The 27906-nt window shown below is 37.4% G+C and overlaps 1 protein-coding gene across 1 annotated transcript in view; it reads left to right on the top strand.

The window, feature by feature from the left end:
* Nucleotides 1-15202, top strand: part of Brip1 (BRCA1 interacting helicase 1) — a 108439-nt gene extending 93237 nt beyond the window's left edge. Inside the window, 5 exon segments of the mRNA XM_048366414.1 lie at nt 1311-1423; nt 3394-3476; nt 11532-11858; nt 13136-13783; nt 13786-15202. Coding sequence (XP_048222371.1) covers nt 1311-1423; nt 3394-3476; nt 11532-11858; nt 13136-13783; nt 13786-13880 — 1266 coding nt within the window. The 3' untranslated portion in view covers nt 13881-15202.
* Nucleotides 15203-27906: the final 12704 nt, after the last annotated feature.

Below are 27906 nucleotides of genomic sequence, written 5' to 3'. Positions count from 1 at the left end.
GTGGCTGGGAATGTGGTTTAGTGGTAGAGTGCTTACCTACCATGCGCAAAGACCTGTCCATTCCTCAGCACCACATAAACAGAAAAGGCCAGAAGCGGCGCTGTGGCTCAAGTGGCAGAGTGCTAGCCTTGAGCAAAAAGAAGCCAGGGACAGTTCTCAGGCCCCGAGCCCAAGCCCCAGGACTAGCAAAAGAAAAAAAAAAAAAAGCCTGATCTTAAACCCAGTTATAACAATAACTGCATTAAACGTAAATGAACTAAAATCCCAATTAAAATAAATTATCAGACTGGATAAACATAAAAGAATGAACAACTGAATACACACACATGTACCTGCACATGCACATATGGATATATTCCAAAAGCAGCAGACAGAGATATTCATTATATTTGCTACTTGATAACATTTACATGAAACTTCAGAGCATTTGTTGTTACCAGATCCACAGGTAAAGGAAGGAAATCAACTGAAAAGATAAGAAGGAACATCTTGATAGTGATAAATAAAAAGTTCTGTATTATGATTGTATAAGTGGTTACAACACTGCATTTGTTACAACTCATCTACTTATTTTGTGTGAATTTTATAATGTATTGACTATCTTCCAAACAGCTTATTTTGCACAGCTGATATATACATTAGAGAATTTAAGGAATGTAAAGTTGAATGAAACAGTTTTTTAAAAATGAAGAAAAAGTTCTGAAAAATAAAATACCCATTTACTCTAAAAACTAGTATTCAAGATATGAGAAGTTGGGGCTGGGGATATAGCCTACTGGCAAGAGTGCCTGCCTCGGATACATGAGGCCCTAGGTTCGATTCCCCAGCACCACATATACAGAAAACGGCCAGAAGCGGCGCTGTGGCTCAAGTGGCAGAGTGCTAGCCTTGAGCGGGAAGAAGCCAGGGACAGTGCTCAGGCCCTGAGTCCAAGGCCCAGGACTGGCCAAAAAAAAAAAAAAAAAAAGATATGAGAAGTTAATACAATTTTATCTGTTTGTTTATTTATTGTTTTTACTGGTCCATGGGGCTTGAACTCTGCACCTAGGCACTGTCCCTGAACTTTCTTTGCTGAAGGCTAGTTCTCTACTACTTGAGTCACAGTGCCACTTCCAGCTTTTTCAGTGATTAATTGAAGACAAGAGTCTCACAGACTTTGTTACCCCGGCTAGCTTTGAACCCTGATACTCAGATCTCAGCCTTCTGAGTAGCTAGGATTACAGGTATGAGCCACCAGTACCTGGCCTTAATATGATTTTTTAAACGAGCTTCATTTATCTACTATATTTTACATGTTTTTTTATTATTAGGTTGAACTCAAGCGACAGTACAATGACCACTACTCGCAATTGAGAGGTCTGTTGCCTGGTCGTCAGTGGTATGAAATACAAGCATATAGGGCCTTAAACCAGGCCCTAGGTAGGTAAGTAGAATAAAGTTTATGTTACTGTAATTTTAACCTATAGACAAGGCTATATGTAGACGTTATACTGCTACTTATTCTTAATAGATGTGACTAAAATTCTTTAAGTACGAACTTCTAGAAAGGTTTTTTTTTGGGGGGGGGGCGGGGGGCATGTTAGATGTTAAGAAGTAGAAGTTGAAAAGTGCCAACAGACTAAATTAGACCCAAAACAAAACTCAAAATGTGCTTAAGTTAAAAACAATGTTGTGACTGGCTAAACAATGAATGGCATGGACTTGCCAGTGTTTACATTTTTGTGATGCCACAGACATTATTAGGAAATAGAAAAGAGGAGAGTTTAACTCCAATGTCCTACATGAGAGGCAGGAAACATTTCTTTCTTCAATGCCAGAATGCATAAAGAATTCTTAGAGACCGAATGTGGCCATGCCCATCTGTAATCCCAGCCAAATGGGAGGCATAGATAGGAGTTTGAGATAGGCCTAGATGATCCAAATCGTAAATGAATGAAAATGGGGTGGGAAGTGAGTCATGTAATGGAACATATGACTGCCTAGAAATCATGAGGCCTTGAATTCAAACTCAGATGCTGAAAAACAAAAGGAAACAAAACAAACAAACAAAACCCAAACTCTTACTTAGAACTTAACACTAAAAAGATCCAAATATGGGGGCTGGGAATATGGCCTAGTGGCAAGAGTGCTTGCCTCCCATACATGAAGCCCTGGGTTCAATTTTCCAAGCACCACATATACAGAAAACGGCCAGAAGTGGCGTTGTGGCTCAAGTGGCAGAGTGCTAGCCTTGAGCAAAAAAGAAGCCAGGGACAGTGCTCAGGCCCTGAGTCCAAGACCCAGGACTGGCCAAAAAAAAAAAAAAAATTAATTAAAAAAAAGATCCAAATATGTAAATTTAAAATAAACCAATACTTTGAATAGATGCTTCTTTATAACAGTAATACTCGACACAGCTAGCCACAAAGGAAATACAAATAAAGCCACATGAAATACCATTAATTAGGGTAGGTATAATTTTTTTTAAATATACAATAATAAGTGTTGGTGATGAGGTGGAGGTTTTGGAACCCTCATGCATAACTGATGAAAATGTAAAATTGTGCAGCTGCTTTGCAAAACAATGTGAGAGTTCTTCAAATAGTTAAACATATAGTTCCCATATGGCCTAGCAATCCTACTCACAAGTGTATATGTGCAAGAATCAAAAACATGTGTTTATGCAAATACTTACACAAGTGTTCATGGCTGTGTTATTCATGATGCTCAAAACAGCAACGATGCAGGTGTCCACCAGGTTATGAGTGGAGAAACAATGGGCCATATGCCCATAGAATTGATGAAAAGTTCTAGAAAAGACAGTGCCATGTTCTGTACAAACTTGTAAATATATTAAAAACGATTGAGATGTATCATTAAATTTTATATAGTTTAATGTAAAATATGTATTTCAAAATGCTCATATGTTTCATCCAACCACCCATAAAAAGTAATGCTCTGTGACCATGTGCAGTTCTACTAGGTTATACAATGTGACAAATATAATCTATGTGAGAGTTCAAAGAAGAAAATCCATGTGATTCATTGTCTTGTAAAATGTTTTTGATGAAAATTAAACACTCATTCATGTATTTTTTTTTCTAACTCACAAAACTATGGGAACAAGTACATAAAACCCAGTCTTTAAAAATTAAAGGCTAGGACTGTGGCTTAGTGGTAGAGTGCTTGCCTAGCATGCATGAAGCCCTGGGTTAAAATCCTCAGTACCACATAAACAGAAAAAGCTAGAGTGGCACTGTGGCTCAAGTGCTAGAGTGCTAGCCTTGAGTATAAGAAGCCCACGGACAGTGCCCAGGCCCTAAATTCAAGCCACAAGACTGGCCAAAAATAAATAAATAAATATCTGGCCTTTATTTTCAATGTCACATTTTTTTTCCCCTCCATTTGTCATAGGTGTATTCGACACAAAAATGATTGGGGAGCGCTTCTTCTAGTGGATGATCGCTTCAATAATAATCCAAGTCGCTACACATCCGGTACGATTCTCAGCTGAGTTTAAACTGAAAATGAGTAATTATTATTCATTGTAGTAAAAAACAAAAAACATGTCATTTGCCTTCTTAACTTTTTAAATGTACTTGAGTTTGACTGTAGGACCCTATTGCATCTGTTCCACTGTGACGAGCTTGCTTCTCTTAGCATAATATATAAACCTAGTCCTTAAGGCTTATCCATGGGGAAGTATCTGAAGGACTTCCTTCTCTGGCTAAACTATTCCCTTGCAGGTACATTTCATATTTTCTTTGTCATTAGATGGAGAAAGATTGTTTCTACCTGTTGGATACTATAGGGAACATAAAAGTGCACTTATCTCTTCAAAATATTTATTTCAGGTTTTTTGAGTGTACACCAAAAGTAAGATTGTTCCTGAGTGCTGATGGCTCACACCTGTAATCCTAGCTACTCAGGAAGCTGAGATCTGACTTATCATAGCTTGAAGCCAGCTGGGGCAAAAGGGTCCATGAGACGCTTATCTCTAATTAACCACTAGAAAACCGACTGAGGTCAACCTGAGCTACATAGTGAGATATTGTCTCAAAAACAAAAGGCTGGGCAGTGGTGGCTCACGCCTATAATCCTAGCTACTCAGGAGGCTGGGATCTGAGGATCACAGTATGAAGCCATCTAGCCTGGGCAAAGTCCAGTCAGGATAAAGTCCTGTGAGACTCTTATCTCCAATCAACCACCAGAAAACTGGTAGTGGAGCTGTGGCTCAAAGGGGTAGAGCATTAGCCTTGAGTGAAAAAGCTCAAGGACAGTGCCCAGGCCCTGAGTTCAAGCCTCCCCACCCCCAATAACCAAAAAAAAAAAAAAAGTGACATTGCTGAATCATACTGTAGTTCCAGGAAAGTAGATATTTACCAAGTTTGATATTATGAACATTGCCCCCCCCGCATATTTTCTCTTAGAAGTCTTACAGTGTCAGATTTAGGTTTAAGTCTTTAGTTACTTTTTGTGTATGTTGTAAAATAAAGGTCCAATTTGATTCTGTTACCTCTGCCTATCCTGTTTGCCCAGCACCTTTGCATTTGCTTGTTGAGGCAGAGTTTTTCTGTGTCACCCAAACTGTCCTTGAACTCACGATCCTTCTCTCTCTACCTTTAAAAAAAATTTTTTTTAATTATTTATTTCTTCGCCAGTCCTTGGCCTTGAACTCAGGGCCTGAGCATTGTGTCTCTGGCTTCTTTTTGCTCAAGGGTAGCACTCTGCCACTTGAGCCATAGTGCCACTTCTGGCCATTTTCTATATATGTGGTGCTGGGGAATCGAACCCAGGGTTTCATGTGTACGAGGCAAGCACTCTTGCCACTAGGCCATATTCCCAGTCCTCTCTCTACCTCTGAATGCTAGGAATCACCCTTCCCGGCAATGGGTGACACTCTCCTCTCTCTGTTGTATCTTCTTGACAGCTTTGTTGAAGATTAGCTGTGACTACACATGTACACAGTCATTCCTAGGCCCTCAGTTCTGTTCTCTTGGTCAATATCATTGCTATGGTATTACCAGACCTTGATTACTGTAGCTTCATACTTATGCTTTAAATATGAAAGTATGGATATGGTGCCCACAGTGTTGATCTCTCTAGTTGTCACTCAAGATTGTTTTGTCTACTCATACTCTTTTGTGGTTTCATATAAATTTTAAGTTAAAAATTCCATATAAAATAGCATTGGGGTTTTTATTAGGGAGTGGTAGTAGAGCCCATTCAGATTTTCCATTTCTTTATGATTTAACTTTAATAGATTTTATGTTTCTAAGAATTTATTCATGTCTTCAGGGTTATTCAGTTTATCAACATATAATATTCTTTTGTTTATTTGACCCTTTCACCTCTTAGTTTTGTTGATTTACTCAGTTGTTATCTGTTCACTGTTTTGTTTATTTTCATTCTAGTCTTTATTGCCCTTCCTGCTAACTTTGGTGTAATTTTTTTTCTTATTTATAAATTCTTGCTAGGTGCCAGTGGCTCACACCTGTAATCCTAGCTACTCAAGAGGCTGAGATCTGAGAATTGCAGTTTGAAGCCAGCCTGGGCAGAAAAATCTGTGAGACTCTTTATCTAATAGGTCATAGAAGAAAAAAAAGCTGGAAATGATTCTGTGACTGAAGTGGTAGAGTGCTAGCCTTGAGCAAAAGGAGCTCAGGGATAACACCCAGGCCCAGAGTCCAAGCCCCAGGACTGGCAAAAATAAATAGATGAAATAAATGTAATTTCTTGAGGTGTATCATTGTTTGAGATCTTCCTTAGGGCCTGAGCACTGTCCCTGAACTTTTTTTTTTTTTTTTTTTTGGCTCAAGGCTAGTGCTCTGCCACTTGAACCACAGAGCCACTTCCTGGTTTTTCTGGTGGTTAATTGGAGATCTGAGTTTCACGGACTTTCCTGCCTTGGCTGGCTTTGAACTGCAACCCTCCGATTCTCAGCCTTCTGCATAGCTAGGATTGCAGGTGTAAACCACCATCACCCAGCTAGGTTTTTTTTTTAATGTCAGATATTTATCACTACCATGAAAAGTGAACACAGTATGAATGTTTTGTCCCTCCAAAATTCAGTGTTGAAATTCTCAACCACAGTGATTGCATTAGGAGGTAAGGCGCCCTCCTGAGTAGGATTATTGTCTTTGTAACAGCAGCAGGAAAGAGTTGCCCTGTTCTGTGAGATTAAGTGAAAAGAAGTAAGTAAGCCTTTGCCATACACCAGATCTGCCAGTGGACAGATCTTGGACTTAACCTTGGACTCTCCAGGATCCAATACAATAGGCGGCTGTTTAAGCCTCCAGTCTGTGGTATTTTGTTACAGTAGCCTGAAGAGAATAACACAGAAGGATAATCCATTTTTTATTTAAGGTTATTGAAAAGGAAGGAAGGATTTACTTTTGCTACTAATAAATTGTTTTTATGTCATTTGTTCCTCTTTTTCTTTCTTGGTGTTTCATTGATTTTTTTTTAATTTTGATTCTTTTATTGGTCTTCTATAGGTACTGTATTTTGGCTACTATAAGACTTATGCAAAAACATTTTATAGTTACAAAAAGTTGTTTTAAGGCAGGGAATATAGCCTAGTGGCAGAGTGCTTGCCTCATAAACATGAAGCCCTGGGTTCAATTCCTCAGCACCACATATATAAAAAAAGCCAGAAGTGGCTCTGTAGCTCAAGTGGTAGAGTGCTAGCCTTGAGCAAAAAGAAGCCTGGGACAGTGGTCAGGCCCTGAGTTCAAGCCCCAGGACTGGCAAAAACCAAACCCAAACAAAATATATGTTAAGTCATAACTTCATGTGCAAAACATGTAAACTTCCTTTGCCACATTTTTTGCTATTGAAGTAAAAAAAAAATTACCCCTTTTTATTGTGTATCTGTTAACACATAATGTATTTTTGTAGTTATAATCACTTTTTAGGTTTTTTTTTTGTCTTAAATTGTTTACCAAAATTGAAAGTGATTTGTGGGGCTAGGAGGTGCATTCAGTGGGTGATTTGGTGAGCATGTATGAGGTCCTAGGTTTGATACCTAGCACTGCAAAAAGAAAAAAAGTGATGTATGCACCATTGTTGTGCTGTCAAACATTCTGTATTTGTCTATGCATTTACCTTTATCAGCAAGCTACATGTTCATATGCATTGGGGCTACTGCTTGGTAAATGCTTTAGCAAATCTAGTGATGATGAGCTTTCTTACCTTTTGTCTATCTGGGAAGGTCTTTATCTCTCCATTCCTTTGATGAATGGTTGTTTGTCTCAGATCCAGTATTCTTGGTAGCAGTTCTGGGTATTTTTTCTTTTAGCAGATAGTCTACCACTTGAGCCACACTTCTCGCCCTGTTTTTGCTCTAGCTTTATTTTTTTCTAATAAGCTTGCTTTTTACCTGCACTCACCTGGACTAGGATCCCCCTAGTAATGCTTCCTCCTGTAGCAGGATGTGCTGCCTTTTTGATTGAGATATAGTCTTGGGAACTTTTTTTTTTTTTGCTTGGGTTAAAAAACTGATCTTCCTAACTTTTAATTACCAACCAAGATTAAACCATATACAGTTCTTCCATTTTATATGAGACATAGTTTAATAATATAGTAATATTTTATTTACTATTGTGAGCTGTAAACAACTCTTTTAGATGAATTTTCTACCTGGGCATTGTTGAATCATACCTATAGTCTTAGTTACTCAGGAGGCTGAGACCTGAAGGATTGATGTCCAGGGACCAATCCAGGCAGAAAAGTGCAGGACTCCATCTCCAATTAACCAGCAAAATGGTGGACTAGAGGCATATATAGTTCAAGTGGTAAAGTGAGAGCGTGAGGCCCTGAGTTCAAAGCTCTGGTACTAGCACCAAAGGAGGGGAGTGAAAAGAATTTTCCAAGAAATAGTTTTTCCACTTAAACAAATGTACCTCTTTTAGCTTCTTAGAATTCTCTTTTTTTTGTTGTTTGTGTTGAAGTTTATTGTTTTGTTAATTTGCTTGTTTCTTTATCCATACTTTTATTCTCTTAGAGCTAATGTTTATCAAGCCTAGTATTTTCTGAAAGGAAATCAAGTATTATGGTTTGTAGCAGTATCAAGTAGATGGTATTTTTCCCACTCAGTTCAACAAATACTATATGCATATGATTTTTATAATGACATGGTCCTTTCAGAATCAATACCAGGAAATGACTTGTCAAAGAGCTATGGGATTCATTATTTTTATTATTAGTTAAGATTGAAAATTGAGACTAAGCATGGCCATGGGGGCTTGTATTTGTAATCCTGACTACTTGGGAGGTTGACCTCAGGAGGACCATAGGTTTTTCTTTTGTTTTGGGGGGATTTTTTTGGCCTGTCCTGGGCCCTGGACTCAGGGCCTGAGCACTGTCCCTGGCTTCTTTTTGCTCAAGGCTAGCACTCTGCCACTTGAGCCACAGCGCCACTTCTGGCCATTTTCTATATATGGGGTGCTAGGGAATCGAACCCAGGGCTTCATGTATATGAGGCAAGCACTCTTGCCACTAGGCCATATTTCCAGCCCCCTCAGGAGGACCATAGTTTTGATAAAATGACGTCCTAAGCAAAAAACTGTGTGGGATACCATCCCAACCAATAAAAAGCGGGGTGTGATTGTTCACAACTGTGATCCATGCTACATGTGAAGTACAAATAGGAAGATGGTGACCTAGGCCAACCTGAGGGGAACAGTGAGACTGTATTTGAAAATTAATAAAAGCAAAAAGGACTGATCCTTGACTCAAGTGGCAGAATACCTGTGTGGCAAGGTCAAATTACTGAGTTCATATACCCCAGTGCCTCTTAAAAATGAAAATAAAGGAGCTGGGAATGTGGCTTAGCAGTAGAGTGCTTCCCTAGCATGCATGAAGCCCTGGGTTCAATTCCTCAGCACCAGATAAACAGAAAAAGCCAGACGTGGTGTTGTGGCTCAAGTGGTAGAGTGCTAGCCTTGAGCAAAAAGAAGCCAGGGACAGTGCTCAGGCCCTGAGTTCAAGCCCCAGGACTCACAAAAATTAATTGCCAGACATCACTGGCTTATGGTTGTAATCTTAGCTACTCAAGAGGTGGATATTGATAGTAATTACAGTTCAAAGCTAGAGAGGCACAAAGTTCTTGCTGGGAGAGGTGTCCTGCAACTTTCATCCCAAATGCAGTGGGAAGCATAAATTGGAGGACCAAAGTCGAGGACTGCTGGACACAAAGGGAGGCCCATCTCAAATATAGTCCATGCAAAATGGATGTGTGGCTCAAGCAATAGATCACCTGCCTAGCAAGCTCAAACTCCCGTCCCCTTAGATGAAACTCCAATAGCAACAAAAAGAAAAGAAAAAAAGGAAAGAAAGAGATGAAAAGTTTTTAAAATTATAGTGAAGACATGGTAAATTTTAATTTTGTTTCAAGTTAGCTGTAGATGAGTATAGATTTAACCTTTTCAGTTTCATCATCTAATTACTACTGTATTTAGTTTGATAATAAAATTTAACTGCCAGGATCAAAGCAAAAATACTACCTTCTTAGTTTTTTTTTTTTTTTTTAATCTTTCTATGTAAAGCAAGCAGTAGGTTCAATTAAGCAGTTGGTCAGAGTAACAGGGCCAAATGCCTGTGTTTAGTCAGCAGGTGGAGCTCAGACTCTTTCAAGTTTTCAAAAGCAAACTGACAACCTATGACTTTGTTTATAAGAAGGTCAAAGTTAGAAGATAACTATAGATTACATTTTTTTCAATTTTAGAAAATTAAGGAAAATGCTTGGTGCGTTCTGTTTTTAATCTTAAAATATGACAGCTTTACTTCATAGTTCAGACTTTTTGGGGAGGTTTAGAATATAATATTTTCCATTATTACTGGATTTTTGAATTTTCTTTTTCTGACATTTGTAAAATATGTTCTTACCTTGGTAATGCTAGCAGAGAACTCACAAAAAGTGTGTGTGTGTGTGTGTGTGTGTGTGCGCGCGCGCGTGCGCTAGTTTTGGGGCTTGAACTCAGGGCCTGGGCACTGTCCCTAAGCTTTTTTACTTGAGGCTGGCACTTGACTACTTGATTGTGAATGGTTAATTGGAGATAGGTGTCATGGACTTTCCTGCCCAGACTGGCCACAAATCTCAATCATCAGCTCTCAGCCTCCTGAGTAGGTAGGATAAATAGGTGTGAGCCCCTGGCATCCAGTACAGATTCATCCTGATGACTAGCTTTTGTTTAGATTTGGTTTGTATTGATAGAAAAATTTCAAAAGGAGTATTGAGATGAAAGGTTAATGCACTTTGCTTGAAGCCCTGTTTTATTCTTTTTTTTTTTTTTTTTTTTTTGGCCAGTCCTGGGCCTTGGACTCATGGCCGAGCACTGTCCCTGGCTTCTTTTTGCTCAAGGCTAGCACTCTGCCACTTGAGCCACAGCGCCGCTTCTGGCCGTTTTCTGTATATGTGGTGCTGGGGAATCGAACCTAGGGCCTCGTGTATCCGAGGCAGGCACTCTTGCCACTAGGCTATATCCCCAGCCCTGTTTTATTCTTTAACATATAATTCCATAGTGACATTTAAAACTAATTTTCAGAAAGATATTGGTATTTCTAGTAGCATGAGCCATGGAATATTTATTTTGTAAACATGTAAAAATTTTAATTAAATTGAAAAATGCTTTATACCTTTTCTCTCCTTTTCCTTCCTTCGTTCTCCCCCCTTCCTCCCTCCCTCCTTCTTTCTTCCTTCCCTCCTTTCTTCCTACAAAGCTGAGTATCAAACATAGGGTTTTGTTGATTATAGGCAAGTATTCTACAAACTGAGCTCTATCCCCAGCCCACATTCTTTTTTTTCTTCAGTTTTTGTGTAATAGGTTAAATCATATTCCTTGCTTTGATTATATATTTTAAATTGCATAATACAAAATTCAGATAGAGCTTGGTTTTCTCACAAGAGCATTATTTCTTTCACCTCACATATAGTTTACTATGTATTTGGAATTGGTGAGCAAACTCTTAAAAAAAAAAAAAAAAAACCTTTGAATTTCTGAATTTATGGAAAAGTATCCAGAGTTCGAATGATGAAAGGATTGTTTTATTTACAACTTCTCATTTGGCTGCATGGAAATATCAGGCAGTGCTTAGGGGAAATACAGTGAAATTAAATTTGCCTACTGTCTGTCATCAAGTAATGATACAGTAGTGTGCTAACTGCAGTGGCTCCACTTTACAATGGTGTGACAGCATACATGTTCAGCAGAAATGACTTCATAGTTCTTGGCTGGCGTTCAGTGACATCACACAATGCTGGCGTCAGCAGTGATCTACAGCTCTGGGTGAGCCACGTGATCACACAGTAAACAGCAACAGAGCCACAGCGGCTGTTCTACATGTGCCACCATAGTTGCATTTACTACATTTTCAGCTTCCATTATTTTCAACCTAATGATGGGTTTATCAGGACATGATCCTAGCATAAGTTACATGTATATTGTATCTCTGAAATAGTACTTAGGGAAAGAAAACATTCTGTAATCCAAAAGTCATTAGAAAAGGCAAGGAAGTAACCAACATTTCCCCTGGATTTACTTTTCCTTTAGGACTTTCTAAATGGGTAAGACAAGAGATTCAGCACCATTCAACCTTTGAGAGTGCGCTCGAGTCCTTAGCTGAATTTGCTGAAAAGCACCAAAAAGTCACTAAGGCACCCAAAAAGAACAGCAAGAACATACACAACAAGAAGGCTGCTCTTCAAAGGGCCTGTTTGGAAGACAATGCCCATATGTATTCAGTGGAAACAGCAAACCATCCATCACAAGAAACTCCTAGGGAAGATGAAGCAAAAGTATGTATTCAGGAACTCCAGGGTCCAGAAGTGATCCCTGAAAATCTATCTTCACTAAGCAACATCACCAGAAAGGAGAAAAGTATGTAAAGCTGCTTCCACTTATATCTAACAGAGAAATCTCTCATTATAAATAATGAAGTGACATTTATTTTGGTATAGATTAATTTCTTGAAATAGGTTGGTATATAATATAATTAACATAATATGGTACACTGTAATGGGGACTGTAATCTGTCAGAATAGCAGAGTCCATTTTCTGACTTTCTACTAATGAGCTTTGTAACTAGCTTTGTGCTTGTGAGCAAGACACTTCAACTTTTTGGAGTCAAAGCAGGAAAAGGCTGAATCTAGGTTGCATTCTAAAGATCAACTAAGGTGAGGAACATCACAGAATTGTAAAACATTTGACAAATGGTAGATGCCTTTTTAAAGGCTGTATAAAAATTAGTCTAATTTAAAAATACTTATGGATTTGTTTGTTTTGTGGAGAAGTAAAATTTAATGGAACTCCATCACATCCATTCTTTCATATTAGGGGAAAGAATAGCAAAGTGAGTAATTGTCTGTATTGCATGAAAACATCATAATTGAGTAACTGCAATAGAGACGATGTGGCCTGTGAAGCCAAAAACATTTTCTATCTGACTTGGAATGGAAGAAAGTAGCCATACTCTGGTAATAGGATATAATTTTAATTGTTTAATTCATTTATCATTGTAGCTTATTAAACTTTATTATATGCCTCTAAAGAAATACATACTAACTTTAAGGCTATCAGTCATTGTAATAGCCTTAATCAGTATTCTGGAGATTACTGAGTTCTAGCACTATGCTTAAATACTAGCCAGATTTATAACTTTGAGCAAATAACATAGCCTTGTGATCCTCATTTTCCCTATTTATTAAATTAGAGACTCAATCTAGGGCAGTTTTTCTCCATAACTGGATAGTGGTTTTCAAGGCAAGATTTTACAACCTGTTCCCCTTTTCATTCAGCCCCCTTTCTCTTCCCTTTAACTCTTTCTTTCTCATACAGTTGATTGAGGTCCCTGGTATGGAATTTAAGTTTACTAAGTAGCATTACAATTTAAGATAGGAAACACTGGAAATGGGGGTTTTCTTTCAGAGTTAACATTATTTTCTGAAAAATCTAAGGTGAAAGTCCAACACTATGAGTTGTCAGCTCTAAACTATACACACACACATACACACACACACACACACAGTTATCTATGTATTATTTATATATTAACATTATGTATGTTATCTAAGCATTTCTAACAAAAATTCTAACCGAACAATTATTATGTCAGCTAGGAGCAGAAAACTAAGGTTTTGAAATTTTTCTATTCTTAGGTGATCCAGTACTATTGGAAGAGTCTATCCAAACAATGCAAGCAGAAGAAATGGTGATTTCCCGATCCTCAAGCCCAACTTTCAATAAACAAACCAATAAAGATAGCTGGTCTACCTTTTATTCTTTGAGAAAATGTTTTACTGATAAAATAAAGACTGCAACACCCGACCTCAGGTCCTCAGAGAATTGGTCTAATTCTACCAACAAAACAGAAAAAATGGAAGGTAAAACTGTTTTGCCACTCACTGATGAATGTGAATCCTCAGAATTAACAGGAAACACATCATTGGGGCTATGTCCTCAATCAGAAACCACTATTTCATCAATAAAGAGAGACGTCACTGAAAGAAATAATTCAAAACAACTGCTATGTGATGAGAAGGCCCTGGATTCAGATACTGCTTTGACTCTAGTAAGCAAGCAAGATAAACATCCCAGTTCAGCTGAAGCTTTGGAACACGAGGCCGAAGATGAGTCGATATACTTCACACCTGAACTTTATGATCCTGTAGATGGAGAGGAAGAAGAAAATGAGCTCACAGAAACTGATAGGCTCAGTAATAATTCAGATTGCATTTTAGTTGAAGACCTTTTTGAAACTGTAACTGTAAAAGGAGTGTATTCGATCAGGGAAAGGAAAGCTGAGGTTGAACAGACACAAAGGTGAATTCAAGCATGCATATTGAAGAAATTGATGACATTTGTGACAATGTAAAAATTTGTGTAAATGACTTGGAGCAGTGAGAAAACACGTAGAATAGGGAGTAGTGATAACTTTAAGCAATGTGTTTGCTGATCTTGGGTAATAATACTGCCAAGCCGTAAAAATATATTGCTATACTTTTGTTATCTCAACTGTAAATAATCACTTATCCATTGAATGACTAAAATTTTGTGTAGTCCTTCTTTGCTTTAGTTAGTTTTAAGTGTATTTTATGTTCAGGGAAGAAGACTTCTGTTTATTTACAATGCTGAGGATCAAACCGTGGGCTAGACAGGTGTGCTACCACTGAGCTACATCCTGGCCCTGGGTCTGTTTTATGTGCGGAAAATGATTTATACAAAGTATTTTCTCTAATAAGTCTTAGCTAGAAATGGTTTAAGATTAACCAGTTCAGAAGATATTTAGTTCCCTGGGGCACTTCTAATTTCATATAACTTCATATTTTGTAGTTCACCGAATCCATTTGTTTTTATACTAATATGTAATGATTAATGACAGTTGAATCTAATCAGACTTCACTATACTTTTATTATAGGTTTTATCTCATATTGGTTTGAGGTTTGTTTTTTTAAGAGATCAAGTTTGTCTAAAAAGTTTACCATCTTAATAAACTGCCTTATAAGTAAGAAAATTTAAGGAAAGAAATAATATGCATATAATTGAGCTCTTTTATTTGATAAAACTAAATCAAATGTATCATAAAACTATGTAAAGTTATAAAATGCCAGATGAAATATTCCAAATGTTCCATTCTAATTAATCAGCTTCACTATCCTGTGGGAAAGAGTGACCAGCAATCCCCAGCACTACTGACAAAAAGTGATGTGTGCCTGCATCAAGTTTTAATTAGGCAACTATTAAGACAGAAAAAATTCACATGTAAACTTAATAAGCAAACCTACAAACACAGCTCAGTTATGCTCCCTTAGAGCATAGGAAACCTGTGAATTGTGAGTGTTTGTTTTGGTGAATGAACCTGTACATCTGATCAAAAAATTATTAAAGATGTTGGTTTCTGATATTAAAAAGTATGTCCACTGATTTTTATCTAAGAAACTCCTATTATACAGTGGCTCTATTTAGACATCCTGTGAATAATTTGAAGTGAGTGGTTGTATGTCTATACCATGTGGATGTGCTAAGGATCAAACCCAGGGCTTCACATGCTAAGCCAGCTTTCCACTGGCGAACTGCCTCTCCACTTGGAACTGAAATTTTATGGGGTGCTCATGTAGTATGAATGGTCTATTATTATCAGGTTAAAAATACCAGGAGTCAGATATTTTTGCATTCATTTGAATAAGTGAATTAAATATATATGTATGTATTTATATATATATACATATATATGCTTTTATTTTTGTTAGCATTTAGATATTAAAATAGCTTATTTGCTTCTCTAGTATTAAGATGGGTGTTACCATCTTAAACAATGTAAAGGAATTTAATTGAACAGTTTGCCAGTTAAAAGAGTTTATCTGTAGGTTGGGATATATTTGATTCCACCTAGTCCAATAGTGGTATTATTATGATATCCATTTTAGTTGCAGATACCTAGATAAGATTATTCTTTCCAAAAATGTAACACTCTGAGACTAAAATTATTTTATTTTTTATTTTTTGGCCAGTCCTGGGGCTTGGCCTCAGGGCCTGAGCACTGTCCCTGGCTTCTTTTTTTTGCTCAAGGCTAGCACTCTGCCACTTGAGCCACAGCGCCACTTCTGGCCATTTTCTGTTTATGTGGTGCTGGGGAATTGAACCCAGGGCCTCATGTATACGAGGCAAGCACTGTTGCCACTAGGCCATATCCCCAGCTGAGACTAAAATTATTTTATTACTGAAGAATGTACCACACGTTTTTAGTAATTCTAAAGCATTTCACATTTTTTCCCTACAAAGATATCACTGTTGAGGTAGGCCTGTGGTCTTTGCAGACTGCAAGATTGAAGAATATGATGATGCAAGAATTAAACAACTAATCTTTGTAGCTATAGACAATTTTACTACTAATAACATGCTTTTTTAAAAAAATAAATGTATATAATTAAATAAGTTAAAACATATATAATCATTTATGATAATACCTGGCACATGGCAGGTCACCAGTTATAAGATCAGTCATATATTTAGAGTGCATTCTGGCTTTAGATGAAGACTTTCTTAATTGTAGATATACAAATAAACTGACACTAAAGAACTGTTATTAACAGCAAAAGAAAAATTACTTAGCTGGATTTTTTTTAACTTTTTAAGATATTTAAGTTAAGAATTATCAGATAATTTGCCTTATATATTTAGACCAAATAAGATAAATTATTTACTATTGAATTTATTCAAGACTTGAAAGTATATATATCATAGAGGCCATGCACTGTGAAAATTACTGTTGGGTAAAGGGCTTTACTTAGGAACAAAAGCTACTATGTGAAAAATAGAATTTTCATTTCTTGATATTTGAACTTTAGATGAATTATTGAAAACTTTCTAGAATTGTGTAAGGTATTAATAAATGTTCCTACTATGCATTTTTTACAATATGGTTTTAAATCTGGCACTTTTTCTACATAGTAATAAACCCTTGATTTTATTCTATTCAAAACATTAATTTAAAAAAAAGTATTCTCATATTTCTGAAATTGGGCTTTATCCTGTTATTTTCCTATAATAAAACATACTCAAGATACTTAATTCTTTAGAATTTCTTAGAAAATTTCATGAAATCAAAGTGCCTGTCATAAAAATTGAAAGACTGGCTATTGTATTCATCTGCAAGTGATGGTGTTCTTTTTATATTTGATAACCACACAATTATTTTCATGCTCTTTAAATCTCGAATTTCTCAGTGAGCACAAAAATTTACTTAGGCCTTATGAGTTCTTGATACTTTCTTGTCTATTTCCTTAGATAAATGTGACCATTCTTTTGTAAAAATGAATTCACAATGAAAGTTTTCAGAATAAAAAATAAGACCATACTAGATAGTGAATATCTAAAGAAGCTAAAACCTTAGCATGAAATACCCATGTGGCTATAAAACATAAAGAATATCACTTCAGGAAATGGAAATTTAGGAAAATGACCAAGGCTTATGATCCCTTACCCTTAAACTATTTCCATGTCTTTAAAAAAAAAAAAAAAAAGAATTCTGTTTCGTAAGGTTTCATTTGATGGAACCATTAGCTGCCTGGCTTCCTGTACCCCACAATGGAGCCTTGTTACAATATGCATGGGACCCAAGCCAGTGGACCCCCTTATTGGTGAGACCACCTTATAATGAGGTGCTTTTAGTAACTAAACCCTCTTGGATGAGGTCCAGAATAACCCATCTTGTACCAAATTCCACTCTATAATAAACAAGATTCAGTGTATTGGAAAGAAAACAAAAGCTGTATAAAACTTACTGTTCTCAGAAATTAATCTTTGAAAATCAACTGATAATTACAGATGAAAAGGAATAAACAGCTTACAATTAGGGAGCTATTTTAGTGCCTTTTAGGAATAATTTTCTGGCTTGATCTTCCGTTTCAAGGCTTTTATATCATTTTGATTATCTTCTACTTTGCCCCAAATTTTCATTTTACATTAAAATATTTTACATCCATATTTTACAGAACTGGAGGCTGGAAATATAGGCTAGTGGTAGAGGACATGTTTAGCATGCATGAAGCTCTAGGTTCAATCCCCAACACCAAAAAAAAAAAAAAAGATAAAAGATCGTATTTATAGATGTTGACATTTGCATGATTGATTTATTTCCTTCCTATTATAAAGTACTAAATTGTAGAACTGACATTTATATTAAACTGATCAAATGGTATCATTTTTTAAATGTATGATTTGTATGTAGTTGAAAAGTTTCAAAGGTATTAAATGCTGATTTTGTTATTTTGGGGGATAGTATATTCTCTTTTTTTCTCAGTCGTATTATGGCATGCATATTTAAATATTTAACTCATTTCAAACTATCTTTTTTTTTTTTTTTGGCCAGTCCTGGGCCTTGGACTCAGGGCCCGAGCACCGTCCCTGGCTTCTTCCCGCTCAAGGCTAGCACTCTGCCACTTGAGCCACAGCGCCGCTTCTGGCCGTTTTCTGTATATGTGGTGCTGGGGAATCGAACCTAGGGCCTCGTGTATCCGAGGCAGGCACTCTTGCCACTAGGCTATATCCCCAGCCCAACCAAACTATCTTTTTAAAATCTGCTTTAGAAAGACCTAAGAAATGACCTGCTTTGCCAATGAGGACTAAAAGACCTATTAAAGCTGACTTTGCCATCCTTAATATTGCTATTGGACAGGCATAACTTTGAACTTACTTATAGCATGTACTTCCCAGAATATAAATTACAATAAAATAGATCAGTGTATTAACATTCCCATATTTCATACCTTAAAATTGACTAGCAATATACATGGGGTTTTTTAATCATTAGACTTGGAAACATGTTACAACTACACCTGCAACTTATTTTGGATAAACTATTTGACCTCTCTGAACTTGGGAAAGTGATCAATAGTAATTTCTTAAGGAATAGATCAACATGAAAAACAAATACAGAATAGTATATAGAATATCTTTTGCATTGGGTCAGGAGAAAGACAAGAGAATATGGATGCAGGAGGGTGAGTTTTGAGTTTTTTGCTCCTACTTACAGATTGGCCCTGGTTCTGAGTTTTTTTTTTTTTTTTTTTTTTGGCCAGTCCTGGGGCTTGGACTCAGGGCCTGAGCACTGTCCCTGGCTTCTTCTTGCTCAAGGCTAGCACTCTGCCACTTGAGCCACAGCGCCACTTCTGGCCATTTTCTGTATATGTGGTGCTGGGGAATCGAACCCAGGGCCTCATGTATATGAGGCAGGCACTCTTGCCACTAGGCCATATCCCCAGCCCTGGTTCTGAGTTTTGAGCCTCAGCTTTAAACAGGGTGGAGCACAAAATGTGAGCAATAAATAGATTATTATGAGGATTATGTAAATTATGTCCAGTATGTGAAAGTCCTATATATATTTAAGAGATGATACAAAATATTAATTGTTCAGAAACAAGCCAGAATGTAGTGTAAATGATACCTTAGTATCCTGAAATTGTACCTTTCAAGAACTAATAAATCTGTTAGACTTTGGTCCATGTGCTGAAAAGCACTTTGAGTATCCTTATAAAAGAAAGTCTGTATAATTCTTTCACTAGCAAGGCTTAATATGACAATTTATTTTGTATGACAATTTATTTTCTACTTTAACAACTTGTGTTTTTATATCTTAAAATGTGTGCACAATCTGTTTGAGATATCCATAAACCATATTCTTCTAATACAATTGGATTCTGAAATATGAATTAGATTTCTATTAACTGTTTGATTAGTCTGGGATTCATTAGCCTTACTGAAGGTCAGCATCCTGTAAAAGCCTTTCAATCCTATTACTAGTCTGAGACAAAGTTAATTTTTCCTGCCTGTGTCCCAAGGTAATGTTTACTAGGTAATAATGTAATTAATGGTTTACAAGTCTGTCTGTCCTAAGAATAGCAACAGCTTTCTGTTAGCTGTCATGCACCTGCTTGTTCACCTGACATACTTTGGTGTCTGCTTTGAATTCAGAGCTCTGCTGCACTGCATTACCAATGAGAAAGAACACAGCCACAGTATAGTGTGATGAGAACTGTAATAGAAGTTAACACCTTGTTCCTCTGGAAATTTACAGACTAGATTAAGCATGCCCCATATGCCATCTTGAGACCCCAGCCCCAGGGTAGAACTATTTTAAAGTTGTCTATTTTAGCTTTTGTGTTCAGTGCCATACTTACAAGTCTATACAAAGTCAGATCTTGTTTGTCATTGTTTCCCTTTATTATTGTTATTATAAAGGTGCTGTGCAGGAGGGGTTATAGTGACATGAGTCAGGTAATGAGTACATTTATTTTTGGACAATGTTACCCCTTCCCTTGCTCTCTCCCAGGGTTTCCCTCCTGTCCTCACACACAAGTTGGATAATTCATTTTCAACAGTGTCCAGTTCATTTTCAACAGTGTCCATTGCTGCATTTTGTTTGTCATTTTTGCATCTGGTACTTGCCTTACAATAATAATTTATAACACTACTCAATTTCACAAACTGAAACTGAGCTGTTATCTTGAAACTGGCTTTTGAATCGTGTTAATACTGTTTTAAAATAGCCTAGTATATTAGAAGTCAGCTACTTTTCTTATAACTTTTCATAAGAAGGTAACTAAGTCCCATATGCATTGTAATGTTCCACCTGTTTATTTTTAATCTAGTTTAGTTCAGATTAGTTTGCCTTTCTCAGGGAATTCTTAGGGGAAGGTCCAATCATAGGTAATTTAAAAAGTGAATGAATTAAAACACCAAATAGTCATGACATTCTTTTTTTTTTTTTTTTTTTTTTTTTTTTTGCCAGTCCTGGGGCTTGGACTCAGGGCCTGAGCACTGTCCCTGGCTTCTTTTTGCTCAAGGCTAGCACTCTACCTCTTGAGCCACAGCGCCACTTCTGGCTGTTTTCTATATATGTGGTACTGGGGAATGGAACCCAGGGCTTCAAGTACATGAGGCAAGCACTCTTGCCACTAGGCCATGTTCCCAGCCCTTCTATGTAACAATTCTTGATAGAGGTGTTCTGATTGACCAGCACACAGTTACAGGCACAGTGGTGCACGCATGCACCTGGTACTTATAGGGGTCATAGGGCCAGCTACTAGGGAGATGGGGCCAGGAAGATTATTTGAGCCCAGTTTAAGATGAGGTTGAGACCATGTCTCAAAAAAAACCCACCAGGCACTGTTGGCTGTCTGTAATCCTAGCTACTCAGGAGGCTGAGACCTTTTCAGCATAGGCAGAAAAGTCTGTGAAAGTCTCATCTCCAATTAGCCAACAAAAAGCCAGAGCTGTGGCTCAATGTACAAGAGTGCCAGCCTTGGAAAAAGCCTCATGGGAGCATGAAATCTTGGGTTCAACCCACAGTATCAGAACAAAGGGGGGAAAACTCCTACTAAATTGCTATAACTAGCAGTATTTTAATTTTTTTATTTTTTGGCCAGTCCTAGGCCGTGAACTCGGGGCCTGAGCACTGTCCCTAGCTTCTTTTTTGCTCAAGGCTAGCACTCTGCCACTTGAGCCACAGCGACACTTCTGGCCATTTTCTGTATATGTGGTGCTGAGGAATCGAACCCAGGGCCTCATGTATACGAGGCAAGCACTCTTGCCACTAGGCCATATCCCCAGCCCACACTAGCAGTATTTTTAAAAGGACATTATAACTATTTCTTGGTAAGTCTTTCCTAAATTTTAACTAATTTTACTTTTAGAAATATATATTTTTAAATTTCCAAGAATACTAGGCTGGTAAAATCCCCCCCCCCAAATCTTTCTGAATATTAAACTAAACTGCACAAAATGTCTTTGCCATTGCTCAAGTGAGTGAGAATATACGTGAGAAGAAAATACGGTGTGAGTGCTGCTGTTTACAAACTGCAGTCACAGCTTATCAGACCCGTACAGGAAGAAGTTAAGCTTAGTGACTACACATCTTAGCACTTTCTGAAGCCCTCAAGTGCAAATAATGTACCTTTTTCACTTTCATGTAAGGTCTGAACTGCAAAGCAGTACTTACATTATCTGCCTGTCAGTCTATTTATTTATTGATGCTGCTCCTGAATCTTGACTCAAGGCCTGACTCCTGGATCTTGAACTCAAGGCCTGGCTGCTGTCCCTGAGATTCGTTTTCTCAATGCTAGTGCTCTACCACTGGAACCACAGCTCTGCTTCTGGCTTCCCAGTGGTTAATTGGTGATACGAATCTCACAGACTTTCCTGCCTGGGCTGGCTTCAAACTTTGATCCTCAGATCTCAGCCTTCTGCGTAGCTACCATTACAGACATGAGCCACCAGCACTTGGCTGTTAAATTGCTTTTTAAAATAAATTTAAGGGGCTGAGGATATGGCCTAGTGGCAAGAGAGCTTGCCTCGTATACATGAGGCCCTGGGTTTGATTCCCCAGCACCACATATATAGAAAATGGCCAGAAGTGGCGCTGTGGCTCAAGTGGCAGAGTGCTAGCCTTGAGCAAAAGGAAGCCAGGGACAGTGCTCAGGGACAGTGCTCAGGCCCTGAGTCCAAGGTCCAGGACTGGCCAAAAAATAAAAAATAAAAAATAAAAATAAATAAATTTAACTCCCTTAATTGCAAAGGTAAAAGTAGCTTCTCAAATCCAAATTGTATAAAACAAAGAAATGTACAAATACGAATGTCACATTGGAATAAGTGAGGCATTGATCCATCTGTTTCTGATATTGACTTTAACGAAAACATTCCAATGGCATACAAATCCAAAGTCATGCTTTGGCAAGCTCAACCTGGGTATGAGATGGGCAGTAACTCTTAGAGGCAGCTTTACAGGATAAAAGGAACTGCCTCTCACCAGCTGTTCTAACAAACAAGGGTATGGGTGCTTATATACAAACAAATGACCCATCAGCCCAAGTCTCCCAGTATAAATTTCTCAGGTTGCAATTTTCCAACTTCTTTCAAGATAAGTTCATCCTATTCGTTTTTATCTTGCCACTACCTGTTTCTAATATTGGATAGAAGGGACAAAGTGCATACATTATGATTTATCCTAGACCCTGGGCTCACCCTAAAGTTTAATGCTAAATTCCACTTATTTCTAGAAGCAGTATGCCCGAGAGAAAGCATATCACTTATATTCCAAATGGTAACTTCATATAGCCTATCTTCTGTTATTTGCCGATTTTCAAAAACAGGAAATTCATCTAAACTGTTTTCTTCCTGTTTAAGTCTGATCTGAGGGTAACAAGTTCTATAATAATATTGTCCATTCATTCAACACGTCAGTATAAAAGATACTTCAACCTGAAATGGGGTTTTCCCAGTTCCTACCCTCTCAAAGGTAGACCATTCATGACAACCCTGAATGTTTACTTTGGTTACAAATGTCTGCAGAAACATATGGTCAGATCATGTGCTTCCCATAATGTTCCCTTTAGTATTTTGCAGCTTTGACCAATTTCAATATTTTTTCTGGAATTGGACATTCTTTCTTGTGGTAATGTACTCATTTATCAAAAAATGAGTATGTGGTTCTAAAGAATGTTTGGTTTATTGCAGTATGGAAGATTGTAAGATGTTTTTCTGAGAACTGCAACTTTACCTAGTTTTATAGCCCTATTATGACACAAATTCACCCTGTTCTCAATGGCGTACCCTGGAGCTTAAAACGAAAGGCTGTGAGGTGCTGCATCTTTTCAATTCTAAATGTTCACTGTCCCTTCTTTTTTTAATTCAATGGACCATGAGTTTTAAGCACAGAAGGAATTGGATCCTAAATAAAATCAAGGTAGTGGGCATGTGTAAGAAGTTTCCCTGGGTTTTGCTGTCTTTCCTTAATAATGAGTATCTGTGCTGGGTAGCAGCCTTAGTTTCTATGGGATGGTTTCCTCCACCATGAAGCATTCCAAGTTATTAAAGCACCCGACATCTTGCTTCCTCCATGAAAGTTTGTAGTTACACAAGTGTCAATACAATGAAAAAAGTGGTCCTTGCCAACCTAGATTCAGATGGATGGGTGGATTTTTCAGTGAAGATGAGGAGAAATGGCTTGTCTAGAGTGCAGAAGGACAGCAGTGACCGTTGCTCTCGTTAGGAATGTACTGTGAGAATCAGAGGTCTACAGACACAGTGCTGTGTGGAAGCGTCCTCAGAATTACTTTGCTATTTCTAAGTGTTGACAAATACTTGTACTTAAAAAGTTTCACTTAAGCCAGGCAGTTGTGACTCACATCTGGAATCCTGGCTACTCAGGAATCTGAAATCTGAGGATCATGTTCAAAGCCAGCAGGGGCACAAAAGTCCCCAAGACTTATTTCCAAGTAATTAGCAAAAAACCAGAAGTGGAAGTACCCACTTTGAGTGAAAAAGCCAAGCAAAAGTACCAGGCCCTGAGTTCAAACCTAATACCAACACACAGAAAGTTTCTTTTATAGTATCTTTCCTGGGCCTGGGAATATGGCTTAGTGGAAGAGTGCCTGTCTAGCACACATGAAGCCCTGGGTTTGATTCCTCAGCACCACATAAAGAGAAAAAGCCAGAAGTGATGCTGTGTCTCAAATGGTAGTCTGCAGCCTTGAGCAAAAGAAGCTCAGGGACTGCCCAGACCCTGATTTCAAGCCCAGGACTGGCAAAATAATAGTAATAATAATAATAAATCTTTCCCTATACTGAGGAGAGTAGCTTAAGCAGTAGAGCATTTACTTGCCATGCTCTAGGTTTTTGGTTCAAGTACCAGCATCACATACATAGCCTTTTCTTAGAATTATGTTTTCAGAATCTGTGTTGTATTATAGCTTCTACCATACATCTTTTTATTATTGTTGCTGGTCCTAGAGCATGAACTCAGGACCTAGGTACCATCTCTGAACTTCTTTTTGCTCAAGGCTAGCGCTCTACTAATTGAGCCACTGTGCCACTTCTGGATTATTCTGTATTGTTTATTGGAAAGAAGAGTCTCCTGGATTTTCCTGCCCAGTCTGGCTTTGAACCACCATCCTCAGATCACAGCCTTCTGAGTAGCTAGTATTATAGGCATGAGCCACCGGTGCCTGGCTGTATTTTATATTTTTATATGCTAATACAAGTTGTTTTAAAACTAGTGTTAAATTTTTGAAAGGCTATCTTATATTTCATTAGTATTGGTGTAGAATATGGAGATTTTAGTATTCTCAGTTATATATATATACATATATATGTGTATATATATATATAAACAAAGAATTATGGGTTTTTTTCTCTAAAAAATTTTTGGGTTTTTTTTTGTCATGGTGCTTGAACTCAGGGCCTGAGCACTGTCCCTAAACTTTTTTTGCTCAAGGCTAGCATTCTACCATGTGAGCCACAGTGCTACTTCTCCTGCCCAGGCTGACTGCCAATCCTTAGATCTCAGCCCCTTGAGTAGCTAGAATTTCTGGTGTGAGCCACTGGCACCTTCAAATAGAGATTCTTAAGGTTAATTTTTTCCCATTTAAATAAATGTTTTCCAGAAACATTTTATTCTTAACCTTCAATCCACTTTCTGTTAGACCTTCACAAGTGAAATTGAGATGTTAAATCTAGTAGCTCAAGGTTATGAAAGGTTTTTAGAATTGTGTTTGTAGGCATGGAGACAGGTTTATCTTCAAATGCCATCTGGAATATGAAAGAATGTTCTTTAGCCAGCTACTTAGAATGTAGAAATTGTATCGACCTGCCTGTATTCCCATGTCCTTTAATTGAGGGTAAAATAACTGGCCGACACAGCTCAAGGGTAAGTTTATATGTATTTCTTCTTGAAATTTAGTATGGGGATGTTTATACATAACTATTTTTATATAATGATGAAGATATGTGAAGTATTGCTATGCTGAAAATAATATAATTATCAAGGCCCATTTCTCTTATTGATTAAAGAGAACACATATAGAGTATGGCATACTATTAAAGATGAGCTCCTAGATAGAATATTGTAGTAAATTTGTCATTGAGCCAATCAAAGCCAAAACTAAAAAGGCAATTCATAAGGCCACAGAAAAATATAGATGCATTAGGCCTCTACATTACAGTGGAGATACAGTTTAAAAACTTGTATTGGTAAAGTAATCTATTATCTCTGTGTATGTTTTTAATCTGCTCATTTAAGCCTAATCAGGATTGAATATAAATTGGAGATAAAGACAGAACCCACAGATTAGCCTTCAAATCTAGGGATCAGATTTCCACTAAGTGTAAACTCTGATTGCCCATCCCACACCAAGTAGAACCAAAGTTAGAATCATGATACAGACAATGTGGTTATGAATATAGGTCCCACAGGAGATTAGCACTTTCAGAAAACATTTGCTCTAGAAAAGAACCATCATCACTTTTTAAAATGTCAAATCCAGGTAACCAAATATAGTTAAGATTGTTTTAAAAATATCTTACTATAATATGGCATGGCAGAATAGTGCCTAACATTTACAACAATAATTAAACTGATGATCTATCAGTGTTGTTTATATCACTTTAAAATTAGTTCTTTAGTTTTAAGAATATGGAAGATTACTGATTATCCAATAGTAATTGCTGTAATTAGAGGTTAGGAAATGTTTCCTGTTTTGATGCTTAAGTTGTCAGATGATAGCTCAGCATATGAACAATTTAAACTGTAAGATTCCTATTTTAGCATCATGAAACAGTATCACAGTCCCTTAGCAATGAGAAAGGCTGCACTGCTGGGACTTTTATAAGGTGAGTTCCAATACACGTTTAGAGGAAATGCCTTTTATACGCATACAGTTAATTGAGTGCTCACAGGAAGAGCATAGTTAAGTACTATTCCTTTGTGGGTTGGTGAATTATTCCTTACAATTAATACTTCTCTATGGGAAAAAAATAGAGCTTGTCTTTTTTCCAAGAAGGGGAAACTGGTAGTATGGGAACATTGAAAAATTCTGGCAGGGTTCTCTATTTTATTCTTTAAAATTTACTCTTCCCAATTGGAAATGAAATAAGGATGGTGTAATAAGGTTTTATTTTATTGTCTGGCCTGATAAGAAATTTGGCAAGAGGGTAAGTATAATTTTTTTTTTTGGTGAAGCTCAGTGGAAATGAACTTTTAAATATGGTTTTCTCTTTTATAGTTCATGCCCATAGCATACCTATTCATTTGTACATGTGAGTCAGGAAATTAGATCAATACTTATATAATCATCACTTGTATCCCTCAGAAATGTTTTTTATTCCCTTGTTCAGTCTTAACTAATATTCACATGTCAAAATCAAGGGTTTTTTTTTTTACTTATTTAATTCTTCTTAAATATAAAGAAATTTGGGGATCTTAAGTCTGAAATGAATACCTGCAAGTGCTCTGTGTACAAATGAAAGCTTATTTCTGCCTTACTGAGAATGGTTTTTTAGAGCTATTATTAGTGATCTTAAGGATGAAAATGAGGTGTGTTCTAGAGACCTTATGGTCTTCACCCCAATGTAATAAATGTTTTTGAGTCACCAGCATCCCTACAACACAGTCAATATGTTGTCCAAACCTGCAGCTCCCTAGGAAATCTCTAGGCTCAGGGTGTTGTGCTATTTGATTTCCCATAGTGAAGGGGGCAGGAAAGGTTAGCTCAATTCCCGGGGTACTACTGAAACTAAACATCATTCCCCAACATCACAGCTACTATTGATTTCAGTTAGGTCTTACAAGTGCCTGGCTAGAAATTTAACTGGAAGTGCTGGAGATGTAGAAAGCCATAGAGAACTTTGAGAAGTTCTAATAGAGTCACGGGAGGTCTAAAGGCTGTGTGCACCCACAGAGCAGTATGTAGCTTATGAAAGCCCTGGGGTGAGGGGGTAGGACCCCAGTCCTGCACCTTTAACTGACTTGGAGGTCATGTATGAGAAGGAAGTGAAAGGCTTGAAGTGGATCTTCTCACACAGATTCCCTTGACAAACAACAGACAAGCAAGAAATGTCATGAAATCATGGAATTGTTTGATTAATCATTGACTTTCAACTATGGTGACCACTAGCAACCCATGATCTAAATTAAATGAACTTTGAAGACCAAGGGAACTATGGTGGGTATTACAAAACAACTGGTCTAAGAAGGTTGCTCAATAGGAAAACAACAACTTAGGGAAGATAGACCAAATACCAGAGTTATTATAATATACTGTCAAACCCCAGGAAAATTTCACATGCAGATAGATTTGCAAATTAACAGCAAAATACAGAGGATAAAAAGCAGCCAAAGGAAATACTCTTGCCTACCTCTTTCTTCCTCCAGGAAAAGAAAACGAAAAGCCAGACATGGTGGTTCACCTCCCCCACTACAGAGGCAGAGGCAAAAGGATGGAAAGCCAACCACATACGTACAAGTGTTAGAGTGGCCTAGGCTGCTAGCTAGACCCTGTCAAATAAAACAAGGGCAGGAGATGTTGCTCATGGATAGACTGCTCGCCCACCATGTGCATTCCATCCTCAGTATCATCCAAAAAGAAATGTCCTTGA

Source organism: Perognathus longimembris, chromosome 17, assembly GCF_023159225.1.
Source record: "Perognathus longimembris pacificus isolate PPM17 chromosome 17, ASM2315922v1, whole genome shotgun sequence".
NCBI classification, from domain to species: domain Eukaryota; kingdom Metazoa; phylum Chordata; class Mammalia; order Rodentia; family Heteromyidae; genus Perognathus; species Perognathus longimembris.
This window is presented reverse-complemented; position numbering and strand designations above follow the sequence as displayed.